This window comes from Athene cunicularia, assembly GCF_003259725.1.
Source record: "Athene cunicularia isolate RWA chromosome 12 unlocalized genomic scaffold, athCun1 chr12_part1, whole genome shotgun sequence".
In the NCBI taxonomy this organism is placed as follows: Eukaryota; Metazoa; Chordata; class Aves; order Strigiformes; family Strigidae; genus Athene; species Athene cunicularia.
The window spans coordinates 18,224,779-18,240,503 of NW_020799116.1; the positions used below are offsets into that span (position 1 = coordinate 18,224,779).

Here is a 15,725-nt window from a genome sequence, read left to right on the forward strand (position 1 = left end):
CCGGGGGGCGGCTGTCGGTGCGGGCTCTGCCGCCCTTCCCTCGGTACCGCCGCGGCGAGCGAGCTCCTGGCGCTTTCGGCATTCACTCACTTTCTGCTCAGGCTTTAACGTTGTTCAAAGCGAGCCAGATTTGTCAAAAATATCTCAATAATTTAAGAGAGAGGGAGGTGGAACGACTGTGGCCATTTTGCAGACCTGGATGTGAATGCAGCCAGCCTGCTAGAAGATAGGAATCAAAACTCTCCAGAGAAAAAGGCGGTTTAGCAGCAACAAGTTTTTAGCCAAGCTCGGGAGCAGCTGTGCAGCCCCTCCATGGCGTGGACAAGCAGGAGGCACAGGGTGTCCCAGCAGCGCACCCCACCAATGTTCCGAGGCAAGGCAAGGATCCACCTTTCAGCGAGCCGAGGGGGTCCCAGGTGAAGCAAATCTGGGCAATCTGAGCCTCTAAGTGCACTCAGGGCACAGCCACCCTCTTGCTTTGTGCTGGAGCTTTTTCCTGTCGCTGTCATCATACAGGATCCCTGAGGACAACTTGGCAGATCAGGCTTGGCGACAACAACCCTCTAGTTCCTTATACTGTTCTTGTGGTGATATTTAAGTGTGCACATTATCACGTTCAAGTAGGGACCAATTATTTTTGTGGCTTGGCTTCATTAACAGCTTTGTAATTTTATTAGGTTGCCCATTTGAAATCAAGTAAATGGGTGCACATAGAAGCTTGGAGTCATTATCTCATCATCCTGTAGGCATGTCCTGTACTTGGGGTGAGGAGCTGGAGAGGCAGCACTGTGCTCAGAGGGAGAGGCGTATCTGTCCCTCTGTGTGTTTGGCCTCCAGAGATAGGCAAACAAGTCTTGGGAGGAGGAAACACCGCTACTAATGAAAGAGGGACCAAATAGAAAATTTGGAAAGCTCAAGGAAGCATCAGTCTAAGCCAGCTTAATAAGAAAAAATCAGAATAATGTCCCTTTAAGATGAAAATGGTTGACATAAGCAGCTGAACTAAACGATTTCTTTAGTTTTTACTTAAAATTCATGTGCACACCTGGGCAGGATGTCTTTTCATCTACCTACACAATCTTTGTTCTGCTCCCCAGACTCTTTCCAAATGATGTCAAGTCTAAGTTTGCTGTTTGGGCAGCAGGTTTCAGACCCCCACTGGTAACATAAGCATTGTAACTATGCTGGCTTTGCCTGGGCATCATCTGATGCTTTGAAACTTTAGTTAACAAAGTACAGCTCCATCAATGTTAATCACTTACAGATATTAAGCCACATGAAAGAAAGGGCTGGGTTTGGGTTTTTTGTTGTGTGGTTTGTTTTGGTTTTTTTAAACAGGGAGTATTGCTTGCTTATCTCCAGATGATGATGCCTCCTGCAATGAGGAAACTCGGCGGCTGAGGTCAGTACGGTGCAAGTGCTGCAAGTGATCGGTATCACTTCCTTGAAGATGTGCGTGTGGTGACTCAGAGCAAGGGTTGAATTACTTTGGGCTGAGAGACTGAATGCCTACCACTCCTGCAGTCCTAAACTGTAGCAGAAGAGGTTGGTAACTCATGCAGAAATCCCTCTAGCAATCTGATTTTTTCGGAACTGAGGGTAAATAGTGAAGAAAAAAGTTTCACTGTTGATTTAATGCCAAGGAACAACCTTTTCTTTTGGGAAACCATCTAAGATCCAGCTCCTTGTGCATCCCCTAGAGAGCTGAACAGCTTCTTGATGTGCAATAGTGCAAGTGTTTGGCTCTATGAAGATGGAAGCTGTCTGTGTCCACCTTCTGGACAATACGTAATCCTTATTAACTCCCTGTGATTTCATCTGAAGTATTAATAATTCGCTTGCTTTATCTTCTTAAGAAGCTCAAGTGACTTTATGAAACTTTGGCCCTTTCTGCATTAGCAAGCTTTGCTGCCCACTGTTAACAGCATGAAGAAGGGGGATGATACGGTGCATGCACACAGCCACCATGTCACCAGTGCTGTTCTGGAGCAGGGCATTTATCACTAGCACAGATGGCATAGCTCAAAACATGATTTAGTTAACTCTGGTTTTGGTATATGACTTGGAGCAAGGGCTGCTTGCTGGAGTTGTCTGAGAGTTTCTCCATAAGAAATGTCCTGAGATTGTGAGCTCTTGGGATAGCGGACAGGCCCTCGCTCTCATCTGCTCTCCCCTTGAGACATCTTATAGTCACAGTTTCCAGGCTTAGTGAAATCTTATCCCCGTGTTCTCTTAAAAAAAAAAAAAAAAGTTTAAAAAATGAGTATTTTGCAGCTGGTGTGAAGCATCATGAGCAGCAGGTAGTGAGACAGGGCCAGAAATGGAGCTCGGGGGGCTGGGCACTGCAGCTGTTCACCCTCCTGTGCTTGGCCTTAAAAATGAAGGAAACCCAACAAAGTCACACAGCTTCAAGGATTCCTTACTGCTTAATGTTGGTAAAAGTGTTCAGAGTGACCCCCCCTTTTCCTCAGCCAGTGAGAAGTAAATCAATAACAGCCAGAAATTTCTACTCCTCTTTTGGCAGAAGGTCCTGAGTACCGGTTGCAAAGGCAGCATGGGCTGACAGACAGAGCCTTGCCGCACTTCAAACGGGGCTCTTGTGTTTTCTTTTGGTGGTTTTTGTCTTCTGCTTAACCATCTTTATCCTCCTCCTCAGCTTTTCTTCAAGGTGGGAAGGCAAACCCTAGCCCTCGGCCCCAGCAACACTCCTCCCGTCATCTGCTTGCGATCAGGCTTGTCCCTTCTTGTCTCAGGTGGTTTGGCATTGTGCAGCCGGCTGCGCTCCCAGAAAAGCTGTACTGCAGGATACTAAGTTTGCAGAAGACTTAAGTGTTCTTAAAAGCAAAACACTAAATAGCTGATAAAGCAGTACTGGTATTAAAAGCAAGAATTGCTAGAAATCTTGGGTTGTGCTTAAGATCTGTGCAGCCAACCATTGATCAAGTTGTTGAGTTTTTGTCCAAGTTAGGGAAGTGTAGTTAATTAAGTAAATGGAACTAGGAGCAGATTCACAGAAAAAAAAAAAAAAAAATCTGCTCATTTATTTGCATCTAGAGGACTCGGCAAGAGAGAAGAGTTCAAGATCAGTACTCACAAAGTTTCTGCCTGGGACATTTGGTCCCAGCTTGTGCTCAGACAGACCGAGCAATCATGGTCATCCATGCAGAAAATCTTTGACTTAGTTCTGTGCCCTTCTCAGAAATAGTTAAACTGGAAACATTTCCACCCTCACGGACCTTGGAAAATCTTTTGCCCTAATGTGCTTTTGTGGCTTTCAAGATCTACTGCCCAGCATGTATTTCCACCCTGAGACTGAAGAAAAGGCCACAAAAATACAGCTTGCCTTCAGCTGCTTGGCAAGGGGAAGCATCTGGTTAGGCTTATCAGAACAACTTTGCTGTGACAGGCCTCAACTGCCTAGAGACACTGATGCTATTAACTCTTGTTTTCACAGGTTACTTTTCTCCTGCTTCAGTGTGAGCCAATAATTTTCATCTCTGGATGACAATAACTTAAAGATGGGTAAATCAATGATATTTTTTGTAACTATTTTAGCTAGGTTGTGGTCAAGTTCCTCAGTTTCATTGGAAGCTTTAAGATGTTGGGTCCTTTGTTAAATTTCTTGGGAACTGGGCAAATGTAGGACTGTATTGCATTCAGTTAAGCCAGGTGACACAACTCTTTTAAAGATGTTTTGCAAACTTTACCCAGATAAGTAAGTGTGAAGGAGAAGAATAAAAGGCAGAAACATCAACTGGTGAACTGGCAAGCAAAAGTTAATATAATACAATTGTTCATGAAATCATGCTGTACCTTGTTTTTCCTTTCTCTGAGCTGTTTTATTTGTCCAGACTACAAGATCTTAAAAAATTAGGTGGACTGACCCTTGTCCTGAGCATAGGAGCATGTTAAGGTACCCTGAGACTGGAGACTTCATTTATTTGGGAAGCCTTATCTTGGTGAGTGAGGAATTGTCATCTCAAGTCTGGTCAAACCCGAAGAGCTTGCCTGGCCTTTCTCAGGCTCTTTGGAATGGGTGAATCTTGTTATGTGCATTGCTGGAGTGTTTGGCTATTTTTGTGCTGCTTGTTTTCTGTGCATGCAGCTGTAGTCAAGTGCTGCTTCTTGATCCCAGACAACAGAGATTTTCCATAACCTTTGACTAAGAAAAATAGCATCTTTCATCACAGCTCCCCTTCACAACAGGCAGCACGTAAGAAGATTATATAAATATTATATTAAGCACATTTTTGGCAAATTCCTTGCATTGCTGTTGTAGAAGAAATAAATGGCATGCTCGGACCGTGGTAGAAATGAATACTCTGATATCTATTCCTTCTATTTCACTTGGGGATTCCTCATCAGTTAACTGCCTTGTTATTTTAGCTCTTACATCAATTTATCTAGCATGAATCCAGACTGAGGCATTCTAAGGATGAGATCCCCTTACTCTGTGTTATTGAAAGGTATTTCTATATAAACCTGCATATGTAGAAATAGTTTCTTCTTGCTTAGAAAACAAAGGTAAGGTTTATTTTGGTAGCTAACAGAAAACTAGCACTCTTATTACGCCTTCTAGCCATAAGTGAATAGGGAAAGCTTCCGTGACCCTTCTGAGCAACATCCTGAAGAGGGTAGTTGCTAGTAGATTTTGGTGGTGGTTCTTCTCAAGCTCACCTGGTTTCATATACTGATGGGGAGAATGCAGCTTTCCAAATGAGTTCATTCAGTTTGAATGTAATTACCTGATTCAGCAAAATCTATAAGCAGATTGTCAAAGCAAACTGAACAAGTGTTAGTACATGAAATAAAAAGCATCATAGGTATTTTTCAATGTGAATAAATGCACTGTGGATTTTTGACAGAAAACCTGCTCCCTCTAACTAATTTTGATAGGGTGGCAGACATTCTGGGAGAAAAAGGTAGCTTGTTATAGAGAGGCTTTTCTGTTCCAAGCCAGTGAATATAGAGTCACTTGTGCCCCGAGAGGTAGTTTTTGCAGTTAGGTAGAGCAGGCTGGTGTCAGATGACCATATTCAAATGTCACCACCTCCATTATTTTATAAAAGGAGAATAAGATTAAATACAGACTGCCCCTTTTCCCAGCTGCCTTGAAGACAAGGAAGCAAACACGTGCCTCTGCCACTGTGTGTATTTTGCTGATGCTTTGCATAACACGCACTCCCTGGAGTACGTAGGATATTTGTGTTCAGACATCCACTGTAGTTCTGTATCATGCACCATGACTGTATATAATATAATCTGGCAAAAGTCAGTCTTCCAACAGCACTGCACCTGCTATACTGGATGCTGCAAGTTATCCGTGTCCTCTTATTTTCTTCACAGTTTTGAGGTTACGGTGAGAAAATATTCAAATATTGAACTCCCTATTAACTCAGCTGATATCTGCTGTGTGCAGGTATCAGTTGGTGTGTATTAAATGAGATAGTAAAGAATATATGCTTTGTGCTGGGGGCGGGTCCAGCCCCAAAGTGGTGGGTATATTTTTCCCCTGCTTCAATTCCAGCTTGGTTTGTTTTTGCTGAAACTAACCCTGAACTCTGCCTAACAGCACAGAGGATTACAGCTATTTATGTCTTAATTGGGAATTATGACCAGTAATCTGTCAAATCAGATTTTTCCTCCTGAAAAGAGTTACCATCAAATGTTGGAAAGTTCATGCATGATGTTTTGCTATAATATTCAATGTTTGCTTTAAGTCTGCAGCAGCAGGTTAGAGCAGTGTTTGGAGCACAGTATGGTTTTATGTTTAACATGTCATTGGAGGAGGATTAGTTTGCAAGGTGTTTTACACAGCGCAAGCAAACGGCTTCATTCAAGTCAGTTCACAAATCCTTATTCTGACCCTCCTCGGGCTGTTGATAACACGCCTGCTGACTTACTAATGCCAACGCAGGACACTGATTAGCCCGTTTTTAAAATTCCAGGGTGGAAAATAACTAGGAGAGGAGTCACTGCCAAATCAGAGCAGCAGAAATGCTGCAAATAGCACGAGTGTTCTGCCTCTGATGGTCCTGACTGCAGTGAAGAACACAAACCACGCGCTTCCCTGACAGAAAATGTGGAAGTTCCTGCAACCCACAAACCAGCACTGCCTGTGTAAGACTTGAAACATTTGCAAGAAAGGAGCTGTTCCTGCACCCACATTTTTGTGGTGAAAGTCCTGTTCTGGTGCCCAGCCCCATTGCTGGCAGATTTAAAAAATTATGGAACAAAGTAGGACAAGCTTCCAAGTGCAGAGGCGTTTTTGTTTATATAACCTGAAGCAGGGTCTGCTGTTTGTGCTGAATGTTTAAATACTTGCTGAGAGCCCACAAACTGTGCTTCAGGGTTTACATTTTTTTCAAGTAACTTCTGAAATTGCAATCTGTTGAATCAGAGGAATGATGGCTGATATCCCTGCTAGTTCTCTGAAACAAGGTATGTCAATTCCAGGGCAACAGCAGAGTCTGTGGCCCCTGAAGACCATTTCAGATCTTTCTTAGATTTTTTTTTTTTTTTTTTTTTTTTAGATCTTTTCAGATCTTTCCTAGAAATACCTGAGCAAGAGAAAAGGTAAGAAATGGGTTATTTTCAAACACAAAACCCAAATACAAAGAGACAACGAGGAAGAGCCACTTTCATTTTAGGTAACTAGTAGTGAGATCTTGCGTTCAAGTCGATACTGCTCTGAGTGAGCAAAAGATGACAGACTGAGCTGGGTTTTGGGTACAGGGTCTTAGAGTCAAGTTTCTAGAGATTATTTCTATAGGGGTTTGTATTACACTTTTGAAATAGTAATCGGAAGTGAGCTTCAACATTGCATGTGAAAAAGTTGCAAGTTTTATTTAGTCAACAGGAAAGTAATGAAGCCTTGAGCACATCCCCATATATGCTAATAGAATCAAGGGTATGTTTTATTCAAAGCTAGTGAAATCTCTTGCTCTGGGTAGCACGTCGAGCTGCTCACACATTCAAGTGTCCTTGGAGGCAGTTTTTGTGCTGCCGCCTCCTGGTCTCAAGTTTCTCTGAGATACCTCTCCCTGAGCCCTCTGAGCTGCTGTGGTTGGGTGAGCTGCTCACCGGTGAACTTTGGATACAGCGGAGCGGTGCTTAATTGGTAGGTAGGTGGGCTTTCTGTAACTGCAGCTAAACAGAGCAGCCAAGGTCTATTCCCAGACTCACACACCCCCGTGATTCAGTGCCAACCCGAGCAGCCATCTCTGCTGTCACTGGTGGAGTCCTGCCTCCCCTCTGACTGTTCTGTCTTGTACTGAACTTGTGTTGGATTAAGGTTGGTCTCACACACACCAAGGGAGTTTTGCAGTCGTTTCATGTAGCCTGACATGGGATCAGTCATAGGAATACATTTTTTTACTTCTTATCCCCAGGGCTGTGCTAATATACGTGCAGGTAGCGTGTTCTCGCTAGTCCAGAAACCTCCGCCAAAAGCACGTCTCTGTTCTGACGCTCCTAACACCACCAAGCTGGCACTGATTATCAGCACCTCCTCCAAAAGCAGAGCACCCAGCACTCCTCTGTCTTCCTTTAGCTGCAGCACGCTTGCACATGTGTGAATCAACCTGAGCTCTTAGTGATTGGCACTCGAGTGCCACAAGCCTCCGCTGCAATATAAACGGAATACAAGGCATTTTAAAAACTCACATGTCATTTACTTAATTTCAAGCTGTACAGTTACTGTGACCTGCTTTTGGGAAGGATTTATTTCTTCCAGAAGAGCTTTGTACTCGTACATCAAGCCCAAAGGCCACAGGAAAAGCTCAGCACCCAACTGCAAGGGCTGCAGGAGAGACCGTCTGGAAGAACCTCGTTCCCATTCTTCTGATTTTGGTTGTCTGACTTCTGTCCAAAGCTTTGGATGGAGTAAAATGCAATGGCAAATGATAGCTAGCAGGGTCCTAAAACAACTCCTGAGGTCTCAAAATACAGTCACCCTCTTGGTCATCTAACCACAGGCATGAGCTGTTAATGCAAAGACAAAATTGGAAAAAATATCTTACTGTCTGACTAAACCAACTTTGAACAATGTGGGAAATGTCTCCGTTTTTACTGATTTTGACCTTTTTAGTCAGGGAACAAGGCAGACAAGAACTTATTAGCTAATTAACAAGCCTCTAACTTCCAACTTGTATCTGAAAAGCCGGTGGATTGTTTGGGAGGGCTTTCTTGCCTCTGTTTTATGCAAGACTTAATCTCCACCTTGCCATTCAGCTAAACTACTTTATGAGCTGGTCATATTGAAGCATTTAAAGGTTTCTCATTATTAACATCTTCATTCTAGATAGTAAAATAACCTTTCTAATTTCAGAGCAATCAGCAGTTCAATTTCCTCTGTTTGGGGTAGTTAATCATAGTAAGTACTTATCATAAACTGGGTTTGAAGATAATGTGGTTTAAACTACCAGACAAAAACTCCACAGTTGTCAGAATGAAAGACTAGGCAATGTAAGGACAGTTTTAAGTGACAGACTACCCTTATTTCTTGAAGCAGCATGTGGTAAAAGCTTTGAAATCAATGTTGTGTGAACCCTGTAATGCAGTGGACAAGCAAGCTCTGAGCACAGCAGATTTCTCAGTCATCCTGAGCACAGGAAACAGGAGCTGGCGTGACGGCACCATAAGCATACTCCACCCAGGAGGCATGGAGCGGCCCGAAATGTGAACCACACAAAGGCCTGGGGCCGCTGTCAGATTGCTGCTGGCACCTCTTGCTTTGGCTCCCCTCCAGCATGCTCCCGCCGAGCCTGGGCTTACTGCAGCGCTGCAGATGGATTTGCAGAGCACTATACATTTACAAGGCATAGCATGGTTTTCAGATCTGAAAAAAACCAACCCAGCAGATGTTCAGTGCTTCGAAGTTGTCTGTTGGCACGATGTGCAGTGTCTTTCTAGACTCTGTTCCTTGGAGTCTGGAGTAAAACAAGCTAGATGACATGAAATCCAGTGTCTTGGGTGTCTTTACATACACTGTAAGAGGCAAGGACTGAGGAGTAGCTACAACAGGATGAATAAAACAAATCCTCTCACATTTTAAAAAGTATTATTAGAAGGTGACAAACTGTGTTCATGCCCAAGCTTGCATTATTTCAACAACAAGAGAAAGGAGCTGGTCCAAGTTTCCAGCCTCACTTTTATTTAAGACAATCCAGAAGCCAGCACCTAGAGGCAGGGTTTCTTGCAGTGCTTATGCAGCCGTCTGATAGTGTTAGACCCTTCTGCAAATCCAGAGGAAGCCTCTCTTTCCTGATGCCCATTTCAACGCTTAGTTCAGTTAATGGATTGAGATAACATGTTTCTATGTCCAGCAGAACCCCACACCAGCTACTAACTTGAAGCATATTAAATGACTAAAAGCTCCAGACACACAGCTGTGATACCTTCCAGGCACAACGAAGACTTGAAATTCATAGTAATTTTCTTTGTGTGAATAACAGGGTGAACTTTGCTTTCAATTCCAGCATTTTATTCATAGCAAATATCAGATTCTCTGTAGCTTGGGAGGAGTGCGTTTGAGCAGTCATTAAGTTAAACCACATTCCACATACAAAAAAATACTAAGATAATATTGTTTCCAACATTTACCAAGCTATCTCTGTAAGAATTAAATTAAACAAGTCATTCTGGGCCAAAATCCAATTATGACTGATTTTTTCAGGGGCCACCAGCATGGCAAAGAGCTTGGTAATAACCCAGTACATGTTTCTGAAAGCCGTGATGGGGAAATCCAAAGATCTAATCTTGTCTCCATGGGTACCTTCTCAGATCCTTATTCAATGTAATAAAAGAAATCAACACATCTCAGCTGTGGTAATTCTTCAGAAATCAGTTGCTGATTAGTGTTGGGGTCTGTACGAGTGCTGGGGATGCTCACAACGCCAAGCTATTCTAGCCAGGACCTTGGTGTTAGTAACTACCTTTTTGAAAGACATAGTTCCCTGGAGAGACCATCTTGAAAATGGATGTTTGGAAACATTTTCATGGTCATAGGGTTTTGTTGCCAAAAGTGATACAAGTGTGTCACATATACAAGCTCTCCTATCTGTTACACTTAATGCTTCTGACCTGGACTAGCCCACTGGAAAGGGAGGCACTGTGTCCCCAGGAGGGAGGAGAAATAGCAAGTCCCTGCCATGCAGTTTCCCTTCCTTCTTTCTTTTTGCTCTTCAGAAAGAGCTTTCATCCTGCTCTGGCTCTGTATTGCAATGCCACTAGAAAAAAGCAGAGGATCAGAGGAATCCTCCTCCTTTTCCCCAAGGCTTTCCCTGTGTCTTAGCCTACTGCCTCCTGTGGCTGGCAGAGGCTTTTTCCTACACACTTGCTGCTCTTTGCGTTTAGGTGAACGTAAAATGTTGGCAGCTTTAAGAGCTTGGATGATGTTTCCTTACAGTGGGCATTCAGCCACAAGGCCTGGTAGCTCTGGGAGTGCAAAGCAACAAGTGCTCTTCAGCAGTTTCTCCTTGGGCCGCTCTGGCCAGGGCACCATGGCAACCATCACCGTGGTGTCACGCTGTGATGTCACTGCTCCGCACCACGGGCATCACAGTGACGTGCCAGGATACCCCACTCGTACCCACAGTCAGCGGGCACCAGTTGGCCTGGGCTTGCTGACTGGCAGGACAAGACCCGGCTCTCCAAGGCGAGGGCCAGAGACAGAAGCTTCGGTCCAGCTGGGACAGAAAAATGGAAAGCGAATTCTCATCCCTCTGCTTTCCAGAGAAGCTGTGGAAAATAATGGAAAGTGACCAGTTTCAGTCCATGTGGTGGAGTGAGAGCAGAAAATGTGTGGCCATCAACGAAGAGCTCTTCAAAGAGGAGGTGCTGGGCAGGGCAGGACCTCAACGTGTTTTTGGCATGCAGAAGATGAAGAGTTTCCTGCGGCAGCTGAACTATTGCGGATTCACCAAAATGCCGCGGGATCACCAAAGATCTGCCTCCCTGCCCGAGTTCCTGGCAGAAGAAGCAGCGGCTTCTGCTCACAGCAAGGTACAGCAGTTGCTCTGCACATCAGCTAGTGCTCACAATAGTCTTGGGGGAGAGACGGACCTATGCATCAAATAAGGCCTTGCAATAGAGGAGGTGGGGACGGCAGCACGCGGCCTGGTTTTAATTTCCTCCTCAGGCCATTTTCAGGAAGGTTTGAGTCGGTCTTTCTGACTAGTAGGAATGCAGCTAAAGTACGGCTTGGTTGTATCCACTGAGTCTGAACCAGTTAAATGGAAAGACAGACTCAGCACAACCTGATTTCTCTCAGTGTCTTTGCTGCGTGTCTTGCTGTACCAAATCTGAAACCTTCCTGGGGCAGCTGCTGAATGCCGAGAAGATACATCTAAGGACCATAGTATTGCCCGCCTGCTCATATCCACACAGAAGCTGCTGCAAAGTCATGGTATTGGGCTTTTGAAAGCAGTTCTTCTGCTTTTGAAAATCCTACACTGCTCTGTTCCCAGGCAGCAAAATCCCAGTGTGGCGATGACTGAACAGAACCATCACGTAACATTTTAGCCTGAGCTTTAGGTTTCAGATGCCCCTCAGAGTCCTTTTCAATGCCTATGCTCGTCTTTTGACACTCAGAGTCTTAGTTCTCGTAGCTTGGGGTTTTCCAGTATTGCAATGGTGTCAACTAACTCTTCACCTTTGCTTTTTTTAGATACTCCACTACTATAATCCCATCTTTAACAGAGACCATCCCCGCCTGCTGGAACAGCGCAAGAGGAGAGGTGGCCGCAAACGGAGAGCCCCGGAGGCACCAGAGGTGGAAGAACATCACCCGGCCAGCAGCCCAGACGGTCAGCCTGCAGGGGATATGCCAGCATCTCCACCCGCGCTGACCGTACCCACCAAGCGACGGGCTGAATCACCTCCCAGCCTCGGCAGTGCCCGTCCATCTCCAGAGGCAGCTGCTCCCACCCCTCCAGAGCCTGCCGGAGCAGCAAACAGCGTGGGGCTCACCCCTCTGGGCCTCTTCCTCCTGCTGTCACCCAGCAGCCAAACCCCGGGTGGCCTCCAGGGTGCTGCTCCCGCTCCTCCGCTGATTGCAGTGCCCGTGCTGGGAGTAGCCGCAGCTCTGGAGAAGCCACCCCAGAGCCAAAGCCCAGCAGTCCCCCACTGCCCCACCTGCACCTGCAGCCCCAGCCCTGCTGCCATTGTGCCTCAGCATGACACATCCTAGAGAGTGCATGGACAGCTGGCAGCAGGGCATTTTGTTAATAGTGTTGATAATAGATAAAGTTTAATACAGTTAGTAAGAAAATGAGCCTAGTAGAGTTGATAATAAACCTTTGGAACAATTAACCTTTCCCAGTTGCCCTGTCCTGTTTGTGCAGCACAGCCCCAGGGAGAGTTCCTAATTCACCACAGACCAAGCAGAAGCTACTGATCTGCCACCAGCTGAACCATTCCTGATCACATCCCAACCTCATTTCTTAGCACTAGAGAGTAAAAGCCAGGATGTGTGTGGCATGGTGCATGCACCTGGGATACTCTTCCCCGTGACAGCTATGAATGAGATATCCTCTCTTTGGCAGAGGCATTCTCCCAAGGCCATGCCACGAGATAAGGGACTCACAAGTCCTGGAATTCTTTAGGTGACACAGCTGGGCCATAGAGCCATGGCTCAGCCTTTACCAGGAAGAGACAGCCCATTGCCCAGTGACTGAAAGACGTACCTCTGGTAACAGCATTTATCAAGGACCAGTTCAGCAAAGAAGATTTAACCGAGGAATCTAAACTAGATGCTGCTTCATGCCATCCTTCCTTTCCACTGAGCAGGAGGTTCATTTTTTGGTGAGAGCTGGCCTGTCACACATGTTGTGGGGGATGATCCACACTTTGCAGCATTTTACATTAACCAGCATAAGAAATAAGGGTGAAAGTTCCCAAGTCCCCGGTAAACACACAGTGCTACACAGCACAGTCCCATCATGGAGACATTGCCCAAATTATGGCCTAAAATTAGAGAACTGAGCATGGGATTCCCCCACCCAAATTTGCACATTCAGATGAATGTGCTAACATCTTCATCTAAGCTGGACCTGGGAAGCAGTGGATCATCTCATGCCTTCTCCCAATTGCTTCGAAATAGATATTGCTGAGTCAGCAGCTGGCTTACAGAAATTGGTGCTATTTCATCTCATTCTAGGGCTGAACTGGTTTGCATGTAGTCATCCAGGAGAAAATCAAAGTGGGGTGCTGGTTGCACACTGCAGCCCTCTGTGTCCAGTGAGGGCCTGGGGTTCCCGCAGTCCCCCAGCTACAGCCGCACAGGCACATCTTTTCACCCCTATCACCTCCACTCTCTGGCTGTTCGCCATCATTTCCCCTTTCCTCATCCTCTTCCCTCATTACCCCCCTTCCTATGTCCTTGCCCATAAATTTTTCCTTTTCTCTGGCTTCTCTGAGGTGTAACACTCCCCGACCCTCTGGCCCGATGCACAGCCCTTGGCAGCATCCAAAGGCACCTCCAGTGCCACGGGGGGGCCCCTCCCACCCCTGTGGTGAAAGACAAGGAGACGCTTGTGGGTTCCTACCGGTTTTATTAGCAGCCCTGTGATTGGGTTCCCAACCCCCCAGCCAGGGTACTGGGGCACAGGGCAGTGTCACCCTGCCCACCCCGGTGTCCCTAGCGTGGCGGGGGGGGAGAGTCACTCAGTGAAGCCCTGGGTGTCGCAGTGGGGTCCCTGCCACTTGTCATAGCACTGGCATCTGAACTCCTTGGCCAGCCGGGTGATGTCGTCACTGGACTCCAGGCTCTGGGCCACCAGCCAGGGTTTGCCAGCTTGCAGGTCGATGGCGAAGCGGAAGGGGTCGAGGTGGAGGAAGCCCTGCTTGTTCTCCTGGCGCACGCAGCGGCCGTGGCCAGAGCACAGGCTCTGGCTGCACAGATCGGCGCTGGCCGTCACGTTGACGATGTAGTGGCCCAGGGGCCCCTCCACGTAGTCCTTCAGCCTCAGGCACATCTCCTGCAATGGCACACGGTGTCACAGCCCTGCGCAGCCAGGAAACGGGGCATCCCCGTGGGCAGTGGCATGGTGCCACCAGCTGCACTCACCTTGGAACTGCTGTAGTTGAGGCTGCCCCAGAGGATGATGCCGGCGGCACCCTGAGCCGCGCTCTCTCCAATGGTGTTCATCAGGTCCTCCTGCACCCAAGGGGAGAGAAGTCAAGAGTGCTCAAAGCCCTCACAATGCCCCGGCAGAGCTGAAGACTCCCCAGTGCCAACCCATCAGCCCAACAATTGCCCACAGTCCCCCACATCCCTATCACCTGGGAGAGGAAATCAACGGTGCAGTCAAAGGCGATCTGGGAGTAGGGCAGGACGGGGATGCCGCTGCTGAGGACACCGCGCTGGACAGCAAAAGCCTCAGCCACGCGGTGTCGGACATAGGCAAGTGCCTTGTTGGTGCCGTTGAAGGAGGGAGGCAGGTAGATGCTGGGGTAGAGAGCCCGGCTGCTCTCCCAGAGCCACCACAGCTCCTTGTTCCTCTGCTGCTCCACCTCCGGGCACTTCCCAGTGTAGGGCAGGCTGTTAAAGTTGTTGTTGTAGCAGTTGGGGAAGCCATAGAAACCCCAGTAGCCGTCGGGACGGAGGGTCTCACCCAGCTGCAGGGTCTGCTCCATGAAGTTGCGGGCGCTCTGCTCAAACTGCTGCTTGGCCGTCTGGATCACCCGCTCAGGGGGCCACTGTGGGTGCTGCTGCCGCACCAGCTCCTCCGACTTCTGCCTGTAGATGTCCATGGAGGCCCAGTTGCGGATCCACAGCGGGCGCCACTTCTCCCAGTCAATGACAGCCAGCCCGCCATAGGCAGGGCTGGGCAGGGTGACCTTGATGTCCTGGGTGGCCTGCTGGACGTGGGCCTGCAGGCTGGCATTTTGGGGGAGCCCCCCGTTCACTGGCAGCCCCTCAGATGTGTAGTAGGGGAGGAGCCCCAGCTTCTCGCTGTAGAAGAGCGTGATGTCCTGCCCAATAAAGGACTGCTGGTTGTTGGCCAACACATCAAAGATCTCCAGGTTGAGGGTGACATTGTACCTCTTGGCGCAGCGCTCAGTGGGGATGTTCCAGACAGTGACGAAGGGGCGGTTGACGAGGACGGGGCCGGGCCCCCCAGCACGGGCCAGGCTGGGCAGAAGCAGCAGGAGGACCCAGCAGGACCACCCCGGTGCCATGATGCTGGCCAGTGCAGAAAAGGTCCCAGAGCTGCCTGGGGGGAGCCAAGACAGACTGAGACCTGGGCAGACCTTGATGCTTTTATCCCCAGCCCAAGCCGGGGTCAACATTAATCCACACCCCCCCGTCCCCGAGCGGTGCCAGTCACCCAGGGTCACCTCTCCCAGTTCCTCACGGTAAGTCCCCAAAGTTATCAGTAGCCGAAGCCCAGCGCAGCAGCCCCGAAGGGGGGACGGCAGCATGCCAGCCCCAGGCAATGACTGGCAGTGACCGGCCTGGCTGGGGAGGAATGAACAGAGTCAACACCCGGTGACGGGCCGGCGATGAGCTGGGCTGGAAAGACAAACAAGCACGCACAGGGTGGGAGGGCAAGGTCACGGTGACGGACGTGGGCTGTGCCGGGCAGGCACAGTGCGGAGCGCTAAATGGCGGGAGGAGGGCACTGCTGGGGGAAGCCCACAGCGTCGGGCAGGACACAGCGCGGCGTGGCACAGGAGGGCACCGCCGGGGGACGCTCACGCGTGGGGACGGGAGCCACGGG

General features: G+C 48.0%; 2 protein-coding genes across 2 annotated transcripts; one reads left to right on the forward strand and one right to left on the reverse strand.

Moving 5' to 3' along the window:
• The first annotated feature begins 10,497 nt into the window (after positions 1-10,497).
• LOC113484810 (heat shock transcription factor, X-linked-like) lies at positions 10,498-12,309 on the forward strand. Its single transcript, XM_026857447.1, has 2 exons — positions 10,498-11,004; positions 11,669-12,309. The coding sequence occupies exons 1-2, from the start codon at positions 10,702-10,704 to the stop codon at positions 12,188-12,190; spliced, it is 825 nt and encodes a 274-aa protein (XP_026713248.1). The 5' UTR covers positions 10,498-10,701; the 3' UTR covers positions 12,191-12,309.
• Positions 12,310-13,552: 1,243 nt separating this feature from the next.
• Positions 13,553-15,719, reverse strand: LOC113484799 (hyaluronidase-1-like). The gene is made up of 3 exons (XM_026857437.1): positions 14,284-15,719; positions 14,069-14,158; positions 13,553-13,979 (listed from the first exon to the last, which is right to left on the reverse strand). The coding sequence occupies exons 1-3, from the start codon at positions 15,424-15,426 to the stop codon at positions 13,662-13,664; spliced, it is 1,551 nt and encodes a 516-aa protein (XP_026713238.1). The 5' UTR covers positions 15,427-15,719; the 3' UTR covers positions 13,553-13,661.
• Positions 15,720-15,725: the final 6 nt, after the last annotated feature.

Bases quoted from the DNA above. Each gene is read 5' to 3' on its own strand.
- LOC113484799 (XM_026857437.1), bottom strand. From the start codon at position 15,426: ATGCTGCCGTCCCCCCTTCGGGGCTGCTGCGCTGGGCTTCGGCTACTG. The intron at 14,159-14,283 runs GTGATAGGGATG...CCTTGGGTGCAG, and splicing joins CCGTTGATTTCCTCTCCCAG to GAGGACCTGATGAACACCAT. The intron at 13,980-14,068 runs GTGAGTGCAGCT...GTGCCATTGCAG, and splicing joins TCAACTACAGCAGTTCCAAG to GAGATGTGCCTGAGGCTGAA.
- LOC113484810 (XM_026857447.1), top strand. From the start codon at position 10,702: ATGGAAAGCGAATTCTCATCCCTCTGCTTTCCAGAGAAGCTGTGGAAA. The intron at 11,005-11,668 runs GTACAGCAGTTG...TGCTTTTTTTAG, and splicing joins CGGCTTCTGCTCACAGCAAG to ATACTCCACTACTATAATCC.